Source organism: Heptranchias perlo, chromosome 29 (assembly GCF_035084215.1).
Source record: "Heptranchias perlo isolate sHepPer1 chromosome 29, sHepPer1.hap1, whole genome shotgun sequence".
In the NCBI taxonomy this organism is placed as follows: domain Eukaryota; kingdom Metazoa; phylum Chordata; class Chondrichthyes; order Hexanchiformes; family Hexanchidae; genus Heptranchias; species Heptranchias perlo.
Genome location: NC_090353.1, coordinates 16,516,656 through 16,541,729, shown reverse-complemented (window position 1 = coordinate 16,541,729; position 25,074 = coordinate 16,516,656). Strand labels below are relative to the sequence as shown.

Sequence of the window (25,074 nt, the reverse complement as noted above, 5' to 3'; positions counted from 1 at the left end):
TGTTCTCACCTCTTCTCTGACAGCTTTTATACTATTGTAGTACTGAAAAAAACTTTTTACTGTTATGTTTTGCCTCCGTACCTATGCTTTTTTCCTCAGGTCTCCTTGCCCCACTGATCAACCTTTTGACATGTTTCAGCATGTGCCTTTGTATGTCCCAATGAATCCATTCTCCCTGCAAGATATGTATTGTTCAACTATGAAGACTCTCATCAAATTTTATCCCCTACAGGTCTGTCGGGTCTCTGGATTCAAATTAAACATCCTGGTTGTAACCTTTATGCTTTTTTGAAGACCTCCCATATTCTATGCCATCTTTTCAATCTCTCTTACTTCCAGTCCACCTTTCCTTCTCTTTGCAAGTTTGTTTGTGAACACCTTATTCCTAAGAAAGATTATTCTTTTTACACTTCCAACGACTGTCCTATTGCATTTACATCAAGATGGGAATACTCAAATTATCCATCACTTTGAAAGTTATTGCTTAACTTATGATTCCCAGTATGGATTTTGGTATAGTGGTTCCACTGCTGATTTTATTACCTATGTTACTCTTCTCTTGAATTTTTCAGGGAATCATCTGTAATCACCATGGATATTATCAAAAAATCTCTGACAGACTATGGCACTGTGCATTTCTAAACAAATTGCCATTGTTAACTAGTCGACTTAGTTATGCGAGATCGATCAACGACAGTAAGACAATATGTTTACAAGCAAAGTTCCATTTATTCGAAGTATGATACCTTAAACGAAGTAAAGTACTTACAACCAAGCAAGCTTAATCGGGGAAGAAGTATCTCTTGTTACAATTCTTGAGCTCAAACTTCCCGGGTCGAATCCAAATTCCTGTTATAATACGCTGGTTTACATAACTTTGTTGCGTATAAGTTTCTTATTCCCTTTTATGGCATATCCAGCATGACCTGATTGTGCTTGGTGCACATGCAACTTTACATTTCTTAGCTACAATATACATGATACAATGTTCCTATTGAAATGGATGAAGATGACTCAACTTTCAATCATCCAGTTATCCACTATTCAAGTTGCTAAAGTAAGAAAGTTCTTTTTTCCTTTTCCAAGATCTCCAGAACGTTCCTTAATTACATTTTAACAAGGTTAGTAACATGCAGTATCATATATAGATGTTTTCAAAGTTCAGAGAATAAGATGGAATTTGCCTTTCCAGATTGATAATTAGACACAGAATTGAATCTTCTGTCTATGTTTGTGTGCTGTTTCTTCATTGAAGTCAGTATTCTACATTTTAATCCTTTTCACCCATGTCATCTAACACCATCGTGTGGCCTCCTACCAAAGCAATATTAAGGGCTTTGTAACTTCCTCTCAAATTGTTCTATTTGCTCAGCAATTGAGGCTAATCCTATGACTTTTTCCATTTACTTGGGCATTCTGTTTTTTCTCACTCTCTTCCTTTTTCAAATCATTGATTCCCTCCACTCATCATTCAACCCTCCCACTTCTTTTTTGGTATTGATTGCATTCTTCATTCATCAACTTCCTTCAGGTTGCTCCTCAGTGCTCAAAACATCTAGTCCTTTCAAAGTGCAGTGGCTGAATCGTTACCTTTTGAACTTCTCCATCGCTTTTAATGGAGCAGTGAAAATCTTGTTCCACTCAGTTGTTCAGAGATACAGTTTCTTCATGTCTCTTGCAAATCTGATCAAGAGTTAGTCCTTCTTCATCTGTCAACATTCTTGGCCTCAATATCTCCTCTGACATATGGAATTCCCACATCTCCTTGAACCTTATGGTTAAAGTTGTTGCCAAGTAGCTTGGTTTGCTCTTTTGTGCAACAATTGTTAAGCCTCTCTAAATCTGAAATCTGACTAGGATTTAAATATGATCATATCTGGACCTGTCTTGTATTTCTGGTTAGGATAAAATTTTAAAAATCTGATAAACAACCCCTCTTTTATATATTCATTTCATGGTTTTGCTCATAGTGTCGGGTGATGCTTCATTGTGTAAGGGTAGGTTGATTAGTGTGCAATGCACAGGGTTATTCTGTTGTTAAGGAGAAACTGTTTCCCTTTAAGATCACAAAAATCTAAACACTGAGTGAGGTTATCAGAGTTGCATTCCTCTTTAGGTTGTAGGTCAGAACCCAGGCTTTGACTTTTTTTTAAAAGTGTGATTGCGAAGATTGATTAATAACCTACAAACATTTCGACTCTGTGCCAATAAGTGTTTTCTGTTCCCAGAGATTTTGTTACATTACAAATTTTTGGCTTTTTTTTGAAATGTGATACAAAAATTTGCAGAGGTGTCACCTAAAGTATGACTGACACACATGTGTGATTTTTATTGTATACTAATGAATTTCCAGTGGTACCGGTCATGTTAAGTCTTAGGGTGCACTGTTGTAAGGACAGAAACATTATACCATATTAAACATAATGTATTATTTTGCTGCTAAAGTGTAGGTGTGTATCCCTTTAAGGCTGCAAAGTCTAATTGCTGTTACATAAACATTGGATGAGTTTATACAGGTATCAGTAAGGGAATGCAGACCTCCTATCCTGGCTTCGGTATTTTGAGTTCCTGGAGAGTTCCTTTATTTCTTTATACTTTTCTTCGAGTGGCACAGAAATTTGAGTGTGATAATTGAAGTGTGATGGATGGGAAATGTGTACCAGACAAACCGTTTTTATAATGATTATAGATAGATACAGCTTTATCTCTCTATTTTAAAAAAATCTATACCTCTATGGTGACTACTCCACTGAAATTTCCTCTTTGTTCCTTCTGAGCTTGAAATTTCCTGTCCTACATCCTCTTCCTCCTCATTGCATAACCCCATGTTAAAGTCAAGACATCTATCTCATTTGTTCCCAGAATTTGTGTGTAATTCCTTACCACACTCAGTATTGCCTTACTCCACTCATTATTAATAACAATAACAACAACAACAATTTGCATTTATGTAGCACCTTTAACATAGTAAAATGTCCCAAGGCACTTCACAAGAGCAGTTGTCAAACAAAATTTGACACTGAGCCACGTAAGGAGATATTAGGACAGGTGTACAAGAGGTAGATTTTAAGGAGCGTCTTAAAGGAGGAGTGAGAGGTGGAGAGCTTAGTGCCTAGCCAGCTGAAGGCTGTTGGGCACTGATTTCATGGATAGCCTTCCTTGCCCAAAGATCTCTCAGAACAGATTGCCTGCTTTGACTCAAATCAGTACGTTAGCTAAAAACACCATTAACATGGATTCAAGGCCATACCAGCAATCTTCAGTGATGCTTCTTGGCATTTTCTCTGATGATTTTCAAATAAATTAATTATGGGCATACCTCAAAAGTATGTAAATGATACTTCAGTGAAGAAGAATGTTCTTTTTCTTCATCATTGATGAACAAAGAAAAAAAACCTCTGTTCTAATGACCTGAAAATTATGTTGTGTTAAGCTTTGATAACATTTAAGTGGCCTGTTTGGCAAAATTGGTTATGTATGTGTTAATTATTATATCAGGACATGCTCTATCTGATGTTTACAAAAAATATACTGGTAACCTCTCAAAGTTACAAAATTGTAATTAATTGACAACAATAACAGTTAATATTGCATTCTGGAGAAAATGACTTGAGGACTGGCTTGTAAAAAGAAAGACTTGAATTTATATAGAGCCTTTAAATGGGATTAGGGAAAACCACGTGACTTCAGAGAATATAAAACTCCTGAAAGAAACACTTGCTTAGCTGCTTTCCTCCAGCTAAGTGTGGAAATACTTCTGGGTATTGAAGTGAAACAAATGAGGAACAACATCAGTTAGAACTGTACAAAAGTAAAAGGCTTAAGAGTGTCCATCTAATGACATTCAAATTAAGTACCAATATTAAAAATGACAAAACTCAATGAGTTTACATTACAGTACATCAGGTACGATCATTTACAAGCCATTAATCAGTAGTTTTTAAAAAGTGTGAAGTGTTCTGTGAACAGATGGTAATTGCCTACACCTTTAATACTATAGTTTTCCTCATTTTTAAACGCAGCTTTCAGCTAGTTGTTACAAAGTGCTTAATATCTGGCTTTCTGCCAGTATTACTATGCCCCCAGAGCCTTTTGAACATTTGCCAAATCTAACGTTGTGTAATCCCAGAAATTTTCGCTACCCTGTTGGCATACAGTGGATAGATAAGTTAATACATCTCTGCGCATTGAAATACATTTGCAAGCATTGACTCAGAATTGCTGGTCGTTTATTCTGCTCAGTCAAAATGGAGAAAATAAGAAAACCTAAACATACTCCAGACAAATGTATCCACACAACACATATGCACATGTTTAAAGACTTGAGACCTAATCACTGGTGACCTCAAGCAAGCTTTTATGATACAAAGTGAGCATAAATCAACTTCCATGTGAAGTTGGTAAATCTTGACCAGGTGAATGCACGTATTTTAACTTTTTTTGTCTTTCTGGGCCACTCAGGTGCATGCCATGGAACCTAGAGCACCATATATATAAAGTTTAAATCAATGTTCCTATTAATTTTTCATATATCTCAAACGGTGTCTACTAACGGGTCTGGATTCTAATATAGGATTCATTCATTCACCAGAGAGGGAACAGAACTAAGAACAACTGTTTCTAAACCTCCAGGCTTATGAAATTCAAACCTGATAAACCAGCGAGTAAGAAATATAAGCATAAGTTGAACTGAGTTGCTTGGTATTTGTGGACCAGATCGTCAGAGTCTGAGGGCCAAAAATGGCTCATTGGCTGTAGTTTAGACAGCCCTGCTTTAGAGGTTACACCTTGCTGTGTTTTTTGAACTGGATTGGTTACTACAAATCAACTACTGTCAAGCAAAATAAGACAGCAGTAAAAGATAAGTCAAGAAATAGTGATTAGGTGATGCTGTGCTTAGGTTTCAAAAGCTTGAAGATTGTAGAAAGAAGGAAAGACTAGAAAAATTTGCAATTTCTTTGTAGATATCTTGGGTTTGCTTTAAGTGCACTGACATCAACAAACAGGAGTTTTCAAATGAGCTTCTTGCAGACCATGGTTGAACTGTGTAGCCTGCTCAATTTGAAGAGCTTGCCAGATGTTCAAAATCTAATGGGAATCTTCGCATTCCGATCTTTTGTAACAACATCTATTACTGCTGAAAGGCTTGGTGCAAGAACACAGTCCTGCTTGATCCTGTTGGAGATGTTAAATGGTTGAAAAAGGCAGCATCTGCACATTCTGTCCAAGTGTTCATGCCAGGATGAGAGCTGGACTTGATAGTGTAAAGGCCCCAAATAGCTTACGGGTGCCTTTCTTCCAGAATCTGAACTAAAACTGTTCAGAAATATTAAATATTAAAGTGGCTTCACTGTGTCACACAAGTATATTGGTTTAACATTTAAAGTACTTTGGTTTAAATTTTATTTCTACAGTGTACTGGTAGAAATATTCTAAATAAGCCTAGTGACAACACTGATCAATAAAAGATTGACGGGGGAACTTGGGTTTTGTGGTTGCATGTGTCTGTGAGCTTCTGGTTTTATGACTAAGTCAAGAAGTAGCTTTTTTTTCCCCTTTTCAGCATGTTCATACAAACAGTATAGATACAATATCAATCTTTATTTAAACTTTTATATTTGTGACCTAATGAATATTAGTATTGGGATACTTGAGAAAATACTGCAAGCTGTGAAGAGTCTATTTTTATGACTGGATTGGCTGAGCAAGAAAACAGCTGGTACCTTCTACTGCGGAAGCCAGCAGAGAAAGTTGGCATGTATAATTTAGTGCATGGATAGACAGAAGCTGCATGGATAGACAGAAGCACATTAAAGCAGGGGGATTATGTTTCCAGAGTTCACATTACTTGTTTGTGAGAGCACTTGGAGAAAATCTGCCTTTGTTCTCTATCAATGTGCAAACATGCTTAATTTCCTCTCAAGGAATTACAATGATGGGTTAGCTGTAAAGGCTGACAATTAACTTTCTCCAGCCTTATCATCCTGAGTAAAATTAAATGGGGAAATTGAATGTTGGCTAGTTTAAAATAAAAAGATAATTTTATTATACATGTATAAAAGCCTTTCCAGGGCTCTCATATATGGAGTTATTTGAACAATATGACAGTGTAGCTGTTGGTACAGTAAGGTTTCTTTTGGTTCATAAATGTTGAATTAAAGTTCATAAACTATAGGTTAAAGATTTGTTCCCCTGCTCCCATTAGTTTTTTAGGTGACTAATTTGAAAAAAGGAACAAGCAAGATGGCAGAGAATGTTGCATGGAAGTTGCATAATTTAAGGATCCTATTTTGGAGAGGGCTATGTTCAATCTGTGAACTGAACTGGCTAATTTATTCAGATCTTTAGTACTGTGAATGGAAATATTTCTTATTACCTTTTTTTTCATGCTGCAGGAGAATATGTAGTAGGACTAATTATGTTTATGTTTTTTCACATCGTTCACCTGACGAAGGAGGTAGCCTCCGAAAGCTTGTGAATTTAAAATAAAATTGCTGGACTATAACTTGGTGTTGTAAAATTGTTTACAAATGTTTAGGTAGGGAATTGGTGTTCTGTAAAGCAAAGCTTGGAGGACCTGGTCAGACTAAAGTCAATAGATCTCATTTAGTTATTGAGAAAACACAGCGGGGATCTGAAGCAGCAGAGTAAGTGTTGATATTAAGGTTATTGTGTTGAGCTGAGGGTTGATTCAGGATTAGTCAGATCACGTTATGCTGCAACAGGTTATGCACTGAGGGAGGTAGTGAGGGTTTGAAGGTCCAGCCTGCTGTTTTGAAAATTGCTGTAAATGTAAATCTAGTTGCCTGAATAATTCACTAACATAATGTAAAATTAATAGATTATCTGTTTTTTGTCACTAATTAATTTAGATATTATTGTGTCTGGTGATAATGTCACTGTTGCTTCTCCCTTGCAAAATTATTTTTTTTTTTGTAGTGATTTGATATAACTAAGTGGTTTGCTAGGCCATTTTAGAAGGCAGTTAAGAGGGAACCAAGTTGGTGTGGGACTGTAGTCCTGGATAGGCCAGACGAGGTAAGAACGGCAGATTTCCTTCCCTAAAGGACATTAGTGAACTAGTTAGGTTTTTACAACAATCCAGCAGTTTTATTTCACTATAAATTTAGTATTTTTCTTCTGTGGGAACAGATTGAGGAATTTTACTGTTTGTCTTTTAACGGAAGTTGCATATTATAATACAATAAAATTTGGTTAAAGTTAAATTGTAATTTTACACATTAGGATATTAGTCTATTCATAATCAAACTGTTTTCTTCTGAAGTTCTCAAATTCATTTTTGATTTATTGGGATTTAGTAAACTTTCATAAAACGTCACAGATCTTAAAGGAAAGGTAAATCATCCTATACAGAATGATATTTGAAATTATAAGATAAAATATAAGATTATATGTGCTTAAAACAATGAGGAAACCTTTTGTAAAAAGGACATTCTTATGTATTAAAACATTAGCTTTTAGATTAGCCTATTGGGTTCCTGCTATAGGCACTATTACGTATTTTTCTCTCTCTTTCCCGATCTTGTTGGTAGGAAAGGGAGGACAGCTGAGAGGAGAGGACAATTGTGGGTCAGGATAGGTTAAATGCAAACTAATTCTTCCATTGATTTCTGTATCTTGTGACCCTAATGCATTAGCATCATCATTGCAGCATAGATGTTTAGGTTGTGTTTACAACATTTCAGAAAAAGGTAGTCTTGCTTTAGTTTTAGTTCCACCTTCATGCTTTTCTACTAGAAAAGTTTATCCTAAATAACTGCCCAGTAAGTAGAATATATCAAAATGTGGTCCATTGCTGTGGCCTTAGCAGACCACACACCAATTGGGAGTCTTCTGTCAGTGACACTATTGGCTAGTTGCCAGGATGTGCATGAGAGCAAGTAGGAATAGATTATCCTTTGATTACCCCATCTGTATGTTGTTGTGAGTTGATGCTCCAATGCACAGTGCCACTGCACTGCCCTGCAATTGAGTTTCAAATAATCCATCCATGTTTGTGAAAGGGCTGATTCTTTAAGGGCACCTACCATGTGGTAAATTCTAATAAATCCAAATTATTCAGTTTAGCAGAAAAAATACTTAACTTGAAATTTGTCAACCATGGAAAATCACAGTATGTGTTCTGGATGCCCCTTGCTTGTGTAAATATCTGTCATGTATCACTTTCACTATAAACCATTACATTGCTGAAGTAAGGTTTAGTGTCAATCCCTACTAAAGACAATCAAGTCCAAATATGTAGGGCAAAATTACTTTTTGGAAGCACAGAATTGCTAGTACAGTTGTTCACCGTTTGTTGTTAAGAGTATTGGATAAGATTTCCCCCCAATTTTCCAGCACAATTGTTGTTTTATGAAACTGAAGAGAATAGCCACCAAATTGCATGTGCCAACTTCATTACCTGCCATTCAGTGTTCCACAGAGAAGTTACTAATGTGCTAAATGAATCTTGTATACATTAAAAAATCTAAATGAACTGAACTTATTTCAACTTCTCGGGGGAATATAGATTCTGCAATGTAACTGTGTCCTTAAATAACTAAAAAGGTGAATAACCTTATAAATGGCTTCCAGTCTTTCACACTGAAACTTGATGAAACAGTGTGTCTAGATCTGGACAAAAAAGGTCCTGCAGACCATTTTAATGGGGTATTTGTATAAAGTAAAAGCAAGGATTCTATTTATGGATTTGTGACTAATTTTATAGAAACTGAAATGTGATACTGTACAGCTGCTGGATTTATATTTTTAAAAATCTTATCCAGAAGATTGAAATTGTATGACATTCTGATATTATAGTTGATTGGTGTCTGATTAGTTCAATGTGATTTATGCCACAAATCCTACTTTTTTGCAGAGAGTATGTGAGAAGGTAGTGGCAAGTCTTTATTTGTTTTGTTTTGGTATGCTTTCTAATTACAGTTTCATCCCATGTTTCCTCCTGAGAAGAGGACTGAACAATGTCTGAGTTAGAATGCTGTAATTGCTGTGAGCGTTACTTTCCTTACAGGGGAGTGTGCTTTTGGTGAGATTGGCTGTACCATCATATTTTCCTTCATGCATTTTTTTAAAAAAACCTTTTTTTTAACCCCTTTTCTTCCCTCCTCTAGGCATAGGATAGTAATCAGGAATGGAAATATGGGGTCTGTTGCCCTACCTTAGGTCTGTTAATTTGGTATAGATCACGCTGGGCTGTACACATGAGCTGTTGGGAAGCACTGCACTACCTGGATGAGCATTAGAAAATTTGCTTAGTTGAATGCAGTTTCACTTGATTTCAAGTTAAGCCTGTGGTTTAAAGTTGTTCCTTGAACTACCCTGATGAGTCCGTTTTTAACCTTTTTCATTGATCTGTTTTTACTTCATTTGACTAAGTTGACGAAGGTGGAATATTATTGAGCCATATAGACCAGAAGATCTCTGGTTTGATTTCCAATCTGCGCTAAGTTAGCCGATCACAGCTATTGCAGCATTTGGGCTCGTGCAATTGGCCTCAGTGCCCTACGGTTAAGAAGGGAAAAATCAACCACAGTTCCCATACTTGTGAACTATCCAGTTACCCTTGCTCAAAAATATGTAACCAAGTCTAGAGAGGCAAGGCAGAAATATTTGGTGCTGTCAAAGGTTGCTTTCTGACATAACATGCTAGGGAAAATATTCTTAAATGGATTTAGTCCTTTCAGTCCTAAGTGATCCTGAGACGATACCTGATCTCCACATGGGGGAGCAACTGGGCATTAGTGATCATTGTATCATCAGATTTCAGTTCGTTAGTGAAAGTTAGTAGCCGGTGAGGAGTTGCGCGTGCCGGCGGGCCGGCCGGCGAGGAGTTGCGCTCTGCTGGCTGGTCAATGAGTTGGAGGCAGGGCAAGACTTGTGGCGGGACTCGCAACAAAGTCTATTTTACAGTAAAGAAAGTCTATTTACTCAGCAGAGTCTATTTAAATTGCACACAACAGTAAACAGTCTACAGAGTTTATTTAAAAAGAGTTTCTACAAACTACAGCAAACAGAACTTGTGACCGATAAAAGCAGGGTGATTTCTCCAGCAAATTGCAGTGAATGGAGGATAATTACATACAAGTTATGCGAGTAAAATCAATCCCAGTCACTTACAGGCAAAATTGATGGGGAAAGTACCCAATCATCTCCATTCTGGCTAGGAATAGTGGTGTCACTATATGCAGCTTTTTTTTGCCTCTCCCAGTTGTATTGCATGACTAAGATTAGGGCGTCCATGGTATACGAGGCCGCACCATGTCTGGATGGAATGGGCTTGATGGACCTGATGGTCTTTTTCTTCATTCTTTTTCACGCATGTTTGTATGTGACTGTTAGGTGAGGAGAGGTTTGGACACGGCTGTGATGTCTAATTGGGAGAATAGCTTGTCAACATTCATTGCCTTGACTCACAGCTCACTTGTATGTGATGAAACTACCCCAACATAAGATCATGAATTAAATTCTTTCATTTTGTCCATCTGCCAAAGGTTTTACTATGTTTGATGTGGAGATAAAAGGATGCTTCTATCAACTGTAAAATTTGCATTATTATATAAAGAGTATCTTTAGCACATGGAAATATATATTTACTGCTATGAAATCATTACACTTGTTGGTCTACCACACAGTTAAGTGTTTCAGCAGCTTTTCTACATAAGTGCACATTACAGTAGTATTACCGATTCTACTCAAGTGAACATATCCTATCTGGTGTTGCACAGCTGAGGTGAATGAGAGCAAAGTGGAATTGCTGTATTACTAAAAGAATGCAATAGTTCCAGTGTGTTGTGCCATAGATGATAGTACTGCACTTGGGTTTACAACATTTTTTCCTTCATGCAATGAGATGCCAGCCTTTGTTGTGGAAAGTCACTAAATTTTTTTTTAAAGGAATATTTGACATAGGGAGGCTACTCCAGGCTGTCCTTGCACACCTTTAGTAATGGTAATAACGAATTATTAGGAGAGGCACAGAGTAGGTTGCTGCCTACTCTTATCTGCAGGTAGTATGGGTAGACTGTTATGGGTGAAGGGAATAAATTATACGTTTTGAGAAAGAATGAGAGATCAACTTCAGTTCTTTTGTTATGTGCCTCATTATAATTTATATGCTAATCATTTCATTTTCATTTTTGATTTAAAAACTATTGGCAGGTGACATCTGTTGGATATTTTTAAACTGAAATTTTCAACTTTTGAACTTAGATCTTATCTGGTCAGGGGGTTTTGGGCAGTACAAAAATAGCAAAAAAATACTGATCTTCAGTTTATTTGGTTTTTACAAAATGAATATCATACTGTGGATAATCACTGGATTGTGCCTGGTGTTTTTTGCAACTGAGTTACTTTTTTTTTTCAGTTTTATGTTTGTATCTAGACATATCTGAAAGTTGACTTATAAAAATTGAACTTAATTAATGAACCTTAACCTGCATTTAGCTTAGTATAAACCAACATTCAGATTTTTATGGAAAGGATGATATTAAAAAATAAATTCTGTTGTAGAGCATATGTTTAGTTTTTTTAATAAAAGATATACCTAAAATGTGTAATCATGTCAATTGCATAAATTGTTGATATTCTCCAAAATGAAATTGAACTGGCAGGGAACTTTGCCAGTTCACACGTTTCCTGCTTTTTCCTGTTACACAAGGGCTATCCCCTCTGAATTTACAAAATATATGTTGATAATCTGGAATCATATCAAACACCTTTGTATAAAGGTGACTTGACATGGGGGTGGAGGGAAAGGAAGTGATATGGGATGGTAGGGTAGACTGTTCACAGATATGTCCATCTTATGCTGTGAATGCATATAATAGGACATATGATATACATATGAAAATATTGTATCTGTAGAAAGCTTTTCAAGATGCCACATCCTGGAAGACATTTCTTGGGATTGGCAGGTAATTTCTCTCAATTGTGTACCATTGCAAGCATGGCACAGTGATAGGACGTGTTTACCCTCTAGTTCCCAAATTGCTGAGTACCTGGGCCCCGATTTTACCAGGCCTGCGGGTTTCCGGCGGGTTGGTTTCCGGGAGCGTGGTCAACACGCTCGGTGAAATTAGTGGGTTGCCCGCGCGATCGTAGCAGGCAATCCACTAATTGGATCCAATTACCTGCTCCTCCGGGCTCCGCGCTGCTGGTCTGCGCGTCGGGCGGGCTGCGCATGCGCAGTACGATCTGTCAGCTGGAGGCTCTCTAGTTAAAGGGGCAGTCCTCCACTGACAGATGCTGCAACCAATAGAACACATTACAGCATGGAGCAGCCCAGGGGGAAGGCTGCTCCCAGTTTAATGATGCCTCACCCCAGGTATCACCAGATGGGGTGAGGAGGAGGGGGAGGACAGAGATCTTCCACCCGGCGGGTGGAAGATCTCTGTGCCTCTGCCACCAAGAAGGCCTGGCTCGAGGTGGCAGAGGAGGTCACTTGCACCACCAACATATCGCCCACCTGCATACAGTGCAGGAGGCGCTCCAATGACCGCAGTAGGTCAGCCACAGTGAGAACACGTAGTCTTTCCCCTACACTCCGTCTGCCACAACACTGCCCCCACCCCACATCTCCTTCGGCACCGCCAACACCACTCTGTCACATCACCCCTCATACCCACTCAAACCCCATCCTCATCTTACCTGCACCTACTCACCTCGCGAGTACTCACCCCGCCACTAACACGCAACCCAATCCTCATATAATCTCATGGCTCTATCCCATACGCACCCTCTCGTGCATCTCCCTCACGGCCAGCCTCACTCAACCTGCCACCACCTGTGCTGCAGCCACAGAGCATGCATTACATATGTGCAGTAGGCAGCGTAAGGCAAACGTGTCGTGAGCATGAAGGGGATGCACAAGGGTGTTTGAGGGTTTGTCATGGGTGTTACCTATATTGAATTTCAGAACAACTCACATCACACATTATATTGGCACCACCACTGCCATGTCTCCGCGAATCCTGTCTGTTTTGTGCAATAATGCCCGCTCCTGGGTATCACTGAGGACCCACCACTGATGCCACCCATTGTGTCACTGCAGAGTAGGTGCAGGTGTATTTGCAGGGCTCTTCCGCGCAGACGACTGAGAGACATCGGCGGTGTACCCGGCTGCACCCTGGAAGGATGCGGAGGAGAAGTTGTGGAGGGCAGTGGTGACTTTGGCAGCAACAGGTAAGCAGATGGTGCTGGGGCCAGCCAGGAGCAGCTCGGCATGAAAGAGGCTGCAGATCTCCACGACTACATGTCGAGTGAATCTGCGCCTCCGTGTGCACTGCTGCTCTGAGAGGTCCGGGGAGCTGCGCCTCGGTCTGCGGACCCTGTGGCGAGGGTAGTGCCCTCTGCGACGCGTCTCTCTCTGCGGTAGCCCTCCCTCCTGCTGTACAGGTGGATGTGTCACAGCACTCTGTTGTGGAGCTCCACGTGTCAGAGGTGGACGGCATGGATGGCGAGGCTGGTGATGCTGTTCGCCCTCCGAGGGGGTCATGACTGCAGCTACGACGGCCCCCATCCGCAATATGTACATCTGAGGGGGTCCGCAAGGTAGGCACATGTCTCCGGACCCTGGGGTGAGTGTGCAGGTTGGTGACTTTGACCGTCAGGAGGGGGGTGGTGGAGGCCACACTTTGTCCCAAGTGACAGAGCGGCCTCCTGCAATGGGTGAGGGTCTCCCCACCCCCCCCCCCCCCCCACCTGTCAAATGGACCTTTGCAGCTGCCACAGGCTGACGGCTGCAACACGTCCAGTTCAACTAGGACTGTTTCCCCCGTGTGTGAAACAGTCCCATGTTTCTCCAAAATCACACACAGTCCCTTAATCAGGTCGTGTGTCTCGAAGGCCGCCTTGGAGAACGCTTACCCGAAGATGTCAAGGACATTCAGCCACCGATCTTCGGGTAAGCGTTCTCCAAGGCGGCCTTCGAGACACACGACAACGCAAAATCGTCGAGCAGAAGTTGATAGCCAAGTTCCGCACCCATGAGGACGGCCTCAACCGGGATCTTGGGTTCATGTCACGCTACACGTAACCCCACCAGCAAAAAGGGGGAAAAAAATTATGTTTTTAATATTCCCTCTCTCTCTCTCTCTCTCTGCCATTTGGGTTTCTTTCTGTCTGTCTGTGTAATTGACACAATGTATATCCAGTGTACTGGGACGTGCTGTTCTCCGTGACTGGCCTGTTTGAATAACAACGACACCTTTTGATTGGTGTGATGCTGTCCCAGCCTAGTATAAGATATGCAATTTGAGAACCCTTTCACTCATTCACCTGACGAAGGGGATAATCTCCGAAAGCTTGTGATTTTAAAATAGATTTGTTGGACTATAACCTGGTGTTGTAAGATTCCTTACATTTGTCCACCCCAGTCCATCACCGGCATCTCCACATCATGTTTGAATCAAAGAAGAGCAGGGGGTTTCTCCCAGTGTCCTGGCCAACATTACTTCTTCAACTAACACCACCAGAAATATATTAACTGGTTATTCATCCCACTTACTGTTTGTGGGACTTTTCTGTGTGCAAATTGGCTACTGCATTTGCTTACATAACAATAGTACCTGCACTTCAAAAACAGTTAATTGGTTGTGAACTGTTTTGGGACGTCCTGAGGACATGATAAAGTGCTATGTGAATGCAAGCTCTTTCTTTACTGTTAATGTTCAGAATAGCATTGACAGAAGAGGGACTTAGTTGTCTGCATCTTGCTTTGCATACAGAATAGTATGGGGAGGGGACAGAGATAAGCGGGACCTGAAAACTGTCAATTTAAAATTGTGTTGGAAAGAGAGAAAAAAATTATCTCAATGGATTTTCTTTGTTGCCATAAACTGTGTACAGGACCAACTGCACCCTCATAGTCTTTCAAAAGAGTCCAAATTCCCAACAAGTAGATGATTGTTGAAAATATTACTTCAGTTTGATAGTTTTATGTCCACTGATGCAAACAACAGAGATGTCATTTGCTGTCATGTTATGCTGTAGTAGCAGTAGTGCTTTCTTCTTATTTGTCTTTAAAATCTACATGAAAATGTAAAAATAGCTGCTTTTTTGAGCATTGGCCATTCATAAGTTATCAAACATTGAAAACATAGATGCTGTGTTGGAAAGTTGGTAGCAAAGAAAGAAATCATATAGCTATTTTTTTCATAGTGTCTCATCATTGAAGACAGCAGTACATATACACTGGTGGCTTCAAACAATTGTCAGTAATAAATTGCTCATACAATAAAGTATTCTACAGGACTCTGTCTACAACAGATACAACTTGACTGGTGGTCTTTTGAGTGAGCTGTTACAAATAAAACGGATGAGTGTTTAAAGATGTATGTTTTTATCCAAAAACTGTGAATTCCAGATAGCAATGTTTTGTCAATTGGTGCTTTGAAAAGTGACGATCAGTACTCTTTCCAAGCTTCTGCAACAAATTCATATCAAGTAAATGTTCCCAAGATTTTTATTTGAAATTTCCGTATCCACCTTGAAACCTATTGGCCCAGAATTTGCTAGAGCAGAGCATCTCGCAATAAGCCTTGTTAGACTTTTTCCCTCAGCTTGAAAAATTTTTGCACTGCAAGTTGCTGGAAGTGCGAGCTGATAACGGGACCTCTGGGACCATGGTGAACGACGGGACCAACTGTCCATCTCCTTAACCAATGAGACTTAAGGATTGAGAAAGAAACAGAGGAACAATAGAAGAAAAAAGGGTGAAATAAAGGCAAATCAAGTACAGCGAGGGAAAGAAAGATTGGATAAAGAGAGAAAAAAAGAGACATAGGAAAAGTAAGAAAATTTTAAAATTTAAATTTTAAATATCTCTAACAACAATTTACTACCTGTAGGAATGAGACGCCACAGTTTAAATTGTTCCCTTTCTAGGCCAGAGAGATTGAGTGGCATTGCAGGAACATAAATATCATCATTAAAAAGGTACTTACACTGTTAAGTAGCAGCCCTAACTTTCTGTGGCAATTTTAACTTACAATTAATGCGCAAATGCAGCAATTTCTTGAAACTCACGGGGAGGTTGAAGGCGAGCTTCTGTTTTCACAAGGTTAACGGCGGAGCAGCGCACATCAAGCAACAACTTGTGGCAATTCGCGATTCACAGGGTAGCTCTTCTGTAACTTCTTAATTTTTGGAACCATTTTTTCCAGCTTTTAGTATCATACCTGCATTTGTGCCCTTTTATTTTCCCCCTTCATTTTTATCTGTGCCTGCTCTTCAAGTACTGTGGGCAATACCACAGGAGATTAATGTGTGTGTGTGTGTGTGTGTGTAAAATATAAAAATATAATCTGGATTTAGGTCTAGGAGGCACAATATCAAATTTCCACATGACCCAAAAATAGAGAGTTTGGTTAACTGAAGAGGACTGAGTGATTTGAAGAGAAGACCCGGGTTAGTAGATTGGGCAGATGAAACTTAATGTGGAGAAATGTGAGGTTGATGCATTTTAGGAGGACATATACCGTAAGAGGAGTGGAGTAGCAGAGACACTTGAAGGTTTAGGGAAACTTAGGGGTTCAGATACACAAATCTTTAAAAGTGGGAAGACAAGTCAAAAAAGATGTAAATAAACGTGCAGGATGCTAGGTTTTATAAATAGGGGTATAGAGTACCAAAGCAAATAGGTAATGCAAAATCTATACAAATTGTAGTTAGGTTACGTTTAGAATATTGTACCCAGTTTTGGGTGCCTTACCCTTGAGGGATGTCAAGACAATTGAGAGGGTGCAGAAGAAATTGAATAAGATGATACCAAGGATGAGAAGTTTTAATTATAAGGAGACACCAGAGAAAAAGGAACTTTTTCATCAAAGCAAAGAAAGTTAAGAGATGGTCGGATGGATTTATTCAAAATTGAGGGGTTCCAATCAGGTAAATAGGGTAACGGTATTTCTACTGGTTGTCGGGTCGGTAATTAGTGAGCATAAATTTAAGATTGTCATCAAAAGAATGAAGGTAGAAGTTAGGAGACTTTTCTTATGTAGAAAGTTGTTAGACCATGGAATCATTACTAGAAACATGGTGGAATCAGAATCCATTAATAATGGCTTTTAAAAGGGAAGTGGATAAATATTCGACTTCATAGAGCTGGTGCAAGCACCATGGACAGAATGGCCTCCTCCCGTGCTGTAAAATTCTGCGATTCTATGGTGATACCTGTGTTGTGCACTGATATTCAGATGAGGTTGCCATAATGAGGGGGGTGATATGACTACCACTCACTGAACAACATTCTGTATGCACCGGACACAAAAATATGTATCAAGATAAAATGAAATATTATTGTGACTCTAAATGGCAGAAAGTAAGAGTCCAGGACAAGTACAACTGTGAAAATTATCTCCAGTTGGACCCACTTGAGCTGACCCACATGAGAAACCGTTGGTGACACTCTGCACTATACTGGAAGAGGAAGGGCTCCAAGAGTGTACATTGCAAGAGGTGGTCACCCTTCAGCGAGAGAGGAAAAGTGAGGAAGGGAAATTGGTGACTATATTCTGGGTGGAAAGTTGACTTGGAGTTAATGCAGGAAAATCTGGAGACAATGCAGGAAACTCTTGAGGTCTGAAGGTATCTGATAGGTATACAGCGTTTTGTACTTGTGACACAAATGAAGATGGTGACTCAGGAGGAAATCACAAGCAACATCATGATACTGTGGACCAAGTGGTTATCCAGGGGGAAAGAAATATTAGCGTTAGTGTTTATAGATAAATGCAGGTTGTGTGTATGTCCATTTTCATAAAACATTTGATGAGATACTACATTACAAAAATGAAGGTACATGTGATTAAAGTGCATGTTGTTACATTATAAGAAGGATTTTGGCACTCAAGTGCATCTACCTGAAGAGATGGCTACGAGGCAGAAACCAAAGAGTAGGAATAAATGGATATTTTCAATTTTGCAGGATGTAGGTAGTAGTGTTCCCCGGGGATCTACTCTGACACGTCATTTTTTTTGAGTTTATATAAATGCTTTGGATATAGGCAGAAGAGGAATTATTTCAAAGTTTGCTGATGATACCAAATTAGGGGAAATGGTAAACTGAAGTAGAATACAAGATATTTCAGGAAGACATAAAACAGATTAGCAGAGTGGGAAGACAGTTGGCAGATGCAGTTAAATGCAGAGAACTGTTAAGTGGTATACTTTGAGGAAAAAATAACTGTTGAAATGAAGTGGAAGAACAGATCTAAGGGTGCAGATGTATAGATCTTTTAAAAATGTGAGTCCGGATAGAAAAAGCCACAAAAAAGCTGATGGGCACCTGGGTTTTATAGAGTAGAGGTACTGAATTTAAAAGGCAAGAGTGATATGGAATTTGTACAATAAGTTTGTACATTTGGGAGTATGTGCAGTCTGGGCACCCCATTGTAAGAAGGATATTGAGCCTTCTAAAAGATATAGCAAAGAATCAGTAGAATGATACCTGGAATGAGAGATTATACTGTAGTTACAAAGCTCAATAATTGGGTTTTTTCACTGGAACAGAAAAGTTAAGGTGGCATCTAGTAGAGGTATTCAAAATTATGGACTGTTTTGAGAGAATAAATAGTGAAAGATTGTATTCAAATGGTTTGTAAGGAGTCAGGGCCTCATTTAAATAAAAGTTCCTGGTGTCCTGCCCAACACCCGGCGAGATTCACTACCTGGAGGATGGGAGTAGGAATTTGGCGGCAGGAGACCGCAGTGGGGACCTGTGGGAACGGTCCCCGGAGGTCAGTGGGAGGAGGGGTTACAGGGCAATCGGGTCGGGGGGGTGGTGCTCCAGCACGATCAGGGGGAGGCTGGGAATTTCCTGGAGATCGGGGGGAGGCCGGCGCTGGGAGGCCTAAGGACTCCTTGTGGGTCCTGAGGGGAGCACTCCTGCTCCTCCTGGCCCACATGGAGTTCAAAGAGAAGTAATTTTTGCAGGCTTACCTTGGCTTGGCCTGTCAGCACCTTCTGCCGTGATTCTGCCAGGCTGCTGACAGTGCGGGATTTCCCACTGCCTTCAAGTGACTATTACGTTGCTGCACTGATGACGTCATCGGGCAGTGACTTTTGTAGGTTAAGTGGGCCCCTGCTTGCCTGTAGGAGGCTCGTCGATGGTCTGATTCGCTGCTGTTAATATTACGGTGGCCAGGAACGTGGCTCGTTGGGGACGGGATTGCCATTTTCGATATTTTAACCCCTCGCCCAACCCTATCTTGTCTGTAACGGGGGTGGGGGGTTAAAATTGAGGCCATAGACTCAGGATTATCGCTAGAGGAATGAAATGGGAAGTTAGAAGAAATTGTTTTCAGAGAGTTATTAGAATGTGGAATGCTTTACCACAAGTGGCAATGGATGCAGAGACTATAACATCATTTATCATGGAATTGGATAAGTATTTGAAAAGGAAGAATATAAAATGAGTAAAGACTGAGAAATATAGACTAGATTAGACAGTTGTGAGCTAGCACCAGTACAAGGCACAGTCCTGACTTATAAATTTTATGATTTTGTTTTTCTGACCAACGCAAGTGAATATCATTGCTTCTAAAGATCTAAAGCCTATATGCATGTTACTTTCTGTTGTTCACCAATAAGTCTTTTAAGAGGCTGCTGGTAGAGTACAATGAGTATAATTGTGTTTTGTTTTTAAATATCCAAAACACATCCTGGAGGCTATCTTTAGTCAAGTCATTAGGACTTGGATCATGAACATGAGGTAACTTGTCTGTTTGCCATTTTCAAGTACTATATTATGTTCTTTTACAGCTCTACGAACTAGACAGTGATCCAAGAAGGAAAGAATTTTTGGATGACCTTTTCAGTTTCATGCAGAAGAGAGGTAAAGGTGTTAAATTTTTTCCCCCATTTTCTCCTCTCCTCTCCTGAAGGCACTGACTCCTACTGGTTGTGGGCAACCCTCCAATACCTCACGTGTTCTTTCTTCATGTGTGAGCCCAGCCAGTAAGTGCTGGCAAGCTATTCAGCTATAGTGGGGGCGAGGTAAAAATTGCAGCCACACCGATCATGTCCTTACCCAATTTACACACATGCACTTTCAGCAAGAATCTCTGGATCTGGGACAATGGTTAATTTTTTTTGCTGTTATTTTCTTCCCCCAAGCTCTGGGACACTGAGGCCAATTGTAACGTCGCTACAACTGTTGTGGCTAAAATTGAGCCATGCACAAACTAATGATTGAACCAAGGTGTCAATTTTCAGCAGTTTTTTCAACATACTTAAATTATATTTTGAAAGATATTTGCTATCTGAAAAGTTTAGCTTAAAACCCACATAACGTACTGCATAAGATGTTTCATCCAGGATGCTTAATCGAGTGATGTTAAGTGTTCCCAAATGTTACTGTTTTTTGGTCACCTTTTTGTAAACAAAAAATAAGGCATTTGAGGTGATCCTGGTGGTTGTAATAACTATGTCTTTAATGCAGGTAACTTATATTATGTAACATGATGATAGTAGGATTTTTGTTTTGAAAAAAACCATACTGATCAATTAAATTAGTTTCATTTTCATCAGGTTGGCTATAAATACGCTAAAAACAATCTCTTTATAAAGTACCCTTGTTCTGATGCTCTGTCCCTTCCCTTTCAAAACTCAGCATCCGAGGCAGAGCTGCTTTAATATTGTTTTAATTTGGATTTAGGGAGCCCAGCATCCGTGAGCCAGTACCTGGTATTTACTCTATTAAACCTGTTTTTTGTAGCCTGGTGGCAGACTCAATAAACCCAATTTTACCTGGGTCTATGAGTATGCTAGTATGCTGCAGCAGATGGATTAAACAGTATAAACACAGAGAAAATTCAGGGACATCGTCTCCTGGAATTCAAATTAAAAGAATATAAAAGCAGCTAGCATCTGCTGTAAAAATATAAGACCAAGTCTGGCAAAATGTTAAAATACCTTGAATAGCTTGGTAAGAAGATAAAATCCCACAATTTCAAAGTTCTGTTGTAAAATCCTGGCAGATTAGATCTATCTACTGTTTTCGTATTACCAAATGCAGTATGGTTTTAGCTTCAGGGCTTGACCATGAACGTTTACTGCCCTCTACTCTTGAGATTAGAAATCTTTTCATATCTGTTTTTGTTACAAAAATGCCTCTGATCTGAGGTTTACTGTGGTGGGTAAAATTCCTAATCAAAATCTAATTTATATTGAGATTTTGTGGCAGTGGTGAATTGATAACATGACGCAGCCTTGATAACATTAGCACTCATGACCGGATTTGTTTTAGCTGTAGTTAATGTTGTTAGATATTCCTTGTTAGCATCTTATGACAAGAAATATTTTACTAAAAAATACATCTTGCTTTGCTCGGTTTGAGATTGCCATATTCTACAATTGCCTACAGCCATTAGAAAACCTGGCTAACGATCTTCAATTGTTAATCCCAAAATGAGCAGTGGCATGTACTTTCCAGGATTAATGGAAACCAATGTATCTAAACCTAAAGAACTTTAACTCTGCCTACAAACTAATTGAATCTCTTAACTGTAGTGAACCATAGTTGCCCTATAATTTCAATTTTCCTAATATATAGATAGAAGCTAAACATAGTTACTTCCTAGGGGAAAGTATGCCCCATATGACAACTTTTGGGTAATGTGAGTTTAAATGTGTGACTGCCTGTGTCCCTAGTAACTGTACTCTTCAGATTTTACTGTTTGCCACATATTAAGTTCTTAATGCATCTACTTAGAAACCAACCCACCAGTGGAGGGGGAAAAAAAAAAAATCTAAAATACAGCAGAAAATGTGCGAGAAACACAATGGGCTTGATTTTCGCACCCGCGATTGGGTGCATTCGTGGCAGGGGGGTTGCGAAAATCCAGGATTCCCGGGGCGGTTCTGGAGCCCGGCTCCAACCCGCCCGCTTCCAGGTTCCCCAGTGACGCGCTGACATGCGCGCGCAGCCCCCGCATGTGGGACTCCCGCCGGCAATTAAAGCCGGCGGGGTGCCACTTAAAGCACTTAAACAGGTACTTCAGGTTGTTAACAGACCTGATTGACCTGATATTTTAGGAGGGATGGGATTTTGAAATTAACTGGGGGAAACACTCCCAGTTGAAATGGACGTGTTGCAGCCATCAGCCTGTGGCAGCTGCAAAGGTCCATTTGACAGGTGGTGGGGGGGGGGGGAGACCCTCACTCATTGCAGGAGGCCACTCTGTCACTTTTGACAAAGTTTGGCCTCCACCACCCTCCTCCTAACAATAAACTTGCACACTTACCCCGGTGTCCAGACACATTTACCATCCTTGCTGACCCCCTCAAACGTCCGGATGGGAGCCGCCATGGCTGCAGTCATGACCTCGGAGGGCGAACAGCCTCGCCAGCCACGCCATCCACCTGACACGTGGAGCTCCACAACACAGTTCTGTGACACATCCACCTGCACAGCAGGAGGGAGGGCAACCGCAGAGAGAGATGCGTCGCAGAGGGCACTACCCTTTCCACAGGGTCTACAGACTGAGGCTCAGCTTCCTGGACCTCTCGGAGCAGCAGTGCACATGGAGGCTCAGAATCACTCGACATGTAGTCGTGGACATCTGCAGCCTCCTTCATGCCGAGCTGCTCCCGGCTGGCCCGAGCACCATCTTCTTACCTGTCGCTGTCAAAGTCACCACTGCCCTCAACAACTTCTCCTCCGCATCCTTCCAGGGTGCCACTGGGGACATCGCTGACGTCTCTGTCATCTGCACAAAAGAGCCCTGCAAATACACCTACACCCACTCTGCAGTGACACAATGGGTGGCATCAAGTGTGGGTGTTCATGGTGAACCCCATAAAAGGGACCTATTCCACAAGCCAGTCAAGAATGGGCAAGACGTGGCAGTAGTGGTGATAATAATAATAAGATTTATTGTGCATGTGAAATAAAACAAATATAAATAAAAAACATGACAAATCGTCAGACACCCCTGTGCGTTCCCTTTGTGCTCACTAAACCTTCGCCTTGCGTTTCTGGGAACCCCTGCGTGGTGCTACCCCTGTGGCTTCAGCAGAGGTAGTGGCAGGTTGCTCTTGTCCATGCCCTGACCGATGAGATGCTTTGGGCCGACGCCGTCTGGGTTTCGGTGCCTCTGAGGGCCCCTCCAAAGACTGCTCCACCTGCACCTGTGCAGGGGCAGACTCGGCCACCTGGAGAGGGGGCAGCATTGCGGGTACTGGTTGAGAGGGGGGCAACGGGTGAGACGTGGAAGCGCTTTGAGTGGCGTCCCCACTTCCATGTCTCCTTTCACCATCATCCCTCTCGTGGCCCAGGCCCACATCACTGCTTCCACCGTGCTGGACGGCAGTTTGGAGGACTTGTGTGAGGCCTTGGAAGGCCACTTGTAAAGTATCTGTCAGCCTATTCAAGGCAGCAAAATGTTGCTCATCCTGAATCCGAACGGCCGTTGTCAGGGCCTGAATGGACTCATTGTTGAGCCGTGCTTGACGCTCGAGGGAGGCTAGCCTTTTCTCCATCGCAGACATTCCCACACCTACTCACGACACTATCTCAGAGATGCCTTCATGTCCCTGCGACACTATCTCAGAGATATCCTCCTGTACCTGTGCCACCATTCCCCTCATGCAGGAGTTGGACTCCTCCATCCTCTGCGCGATTGTGGAGAGTGCGCATGGCACCTGTTCCAGTACCTCGGCAATGTGCTGCTGCCCCTCGACGACTCTCCTTTTCACAGCTGGCCCCCAGGGTTCAGCAGCTGGGTCCAGCTGAGCAGAGCCTGGAGAAGAGTGCTCCCACCGACGCGGACTCTCCATGCCTGCCCCTGCCACCAGGGTCTGCTCGTGCTCACGTGTGTGGTGACTCACCACGTGCAAGCCCAACTAAGTGAGGACAGGGACCCACCGAGGTGTGTGTATCTACGCTGGTGGATGCATGGCTCAGATGTGACGATGGACCCTCAGAGACCGGCAGGTCCTCTGAGGAATCACCCTCCACGGTCATGGCGCTCGCAGATGGCCCTGCAAGAGAATATAAAGCAATATTAGGCATGTGGACAAATGTTGAGGTGCTGCAGATGCCAAGTGATGCTAAGATCATTCGCTATCATGAGTGCTGAGTGTTAGCTTTCTGTCACCGGCCGCTTGTGCAATCCCAGCCTCGGCATCCGCCACAAACAGGCACTCCAGTGTGCGCTGATGTCCAATGCCTGCTGCTCTGCGTCTGTTAGTGCCACCTGGTGCGGCGGGCACCCTCCGGTCCGTGCCCTCTCCCGGGCGTTCTGGCATCTCTTCTCCTATCAAGGCAAAACACAGAGGCATGATTGAGTGATGGTTGCATGGTGAGCCACTGCATGCATTGGTGTGGGTGGGGTTGAGCGTGAGGGAGATGCATGGGAGGGTGCGTATTTTCTGGTAATCATCTGCAGATTGTCACTTGCTAAATCTGCAGTGATTTAACAATTTGCTAAGACTTCTACTCTTGATCAGTGTCCAATAACTCCTACTGGAATTGTGAATGAGTGGGCAGTTGTCTAGTAGGATTGGTTCTACCCCCATGTTCAAATAGCCTGTCAACACTGACTGTCTAGGCTTACACATGAGAATGTCCACTTGGCTGAGGCAGTAAAGGGTTGGCTACAAACCGGCCAGCCCTCCAACTGCAACAGCTGTGAGGGCAGGCAGGTGACTTGAGCCCAGCCCTCCACTGTCTTCTGGTTGAGACTTTAAACTGAAGCCTCGTTTGCCCCCTCAGGTGGATATAAAAGTTCCATGACACTAGTTGAAGACGAACAGGAGAGTTCTCCCTGTGACTTGGCCAATATCCCTCAACAAATACTACTAAAACAGATTATCCTGGTCATTTACCTCATTGCTATTTGTGGGACTTTTCTCTGTACCCACGGTGCCATACTGCAGCAAGATTCAACATTTTCAGTACAGAAAAGGGAAAAAAAGTGCATGGCCTATGTCCTATACTGCTTTGTTAACATTCAGAGTGTAAAAAAAACTGATTTTTTAAAAATACATATCATTGCCATTGTTGATGTTTTAAATTATTTTCATTGTTTTGTTAAGCATCTGTATTATGTCACA

The 25,074-nt window shown here is 41.3% G+C and overlaps 1 protein-coding gene across 3 annotated transcripts in view; it reads left to right on the top strand.

The window, feature by feature from the left end:
* arid3a (AT-rich interactive domain 3A) overlaps positions 1-25,074 on the top strand; it is a 54,791-nt gene that overhangs the window by 5,884 nt on the left and 23,833 nt on the right. For all 3 annotated transcript variants that reach the window (XR_010957897.1, XM_067968164.1, XM_067968163.1), the window contains exon 2: positions 19,780-19,852. Coding sequence is in view for 2 of the 3 variants with exons in the window: in XM_067968164.1 (XP_067824265.1) it covers positions 19,780-19,852 (73 nt within the window). In the remaining variant the exon portion in view is untranslated. The remainder of the gene's footprint in view (positions 1-19,779; positions 19,853-25,074) is intronic.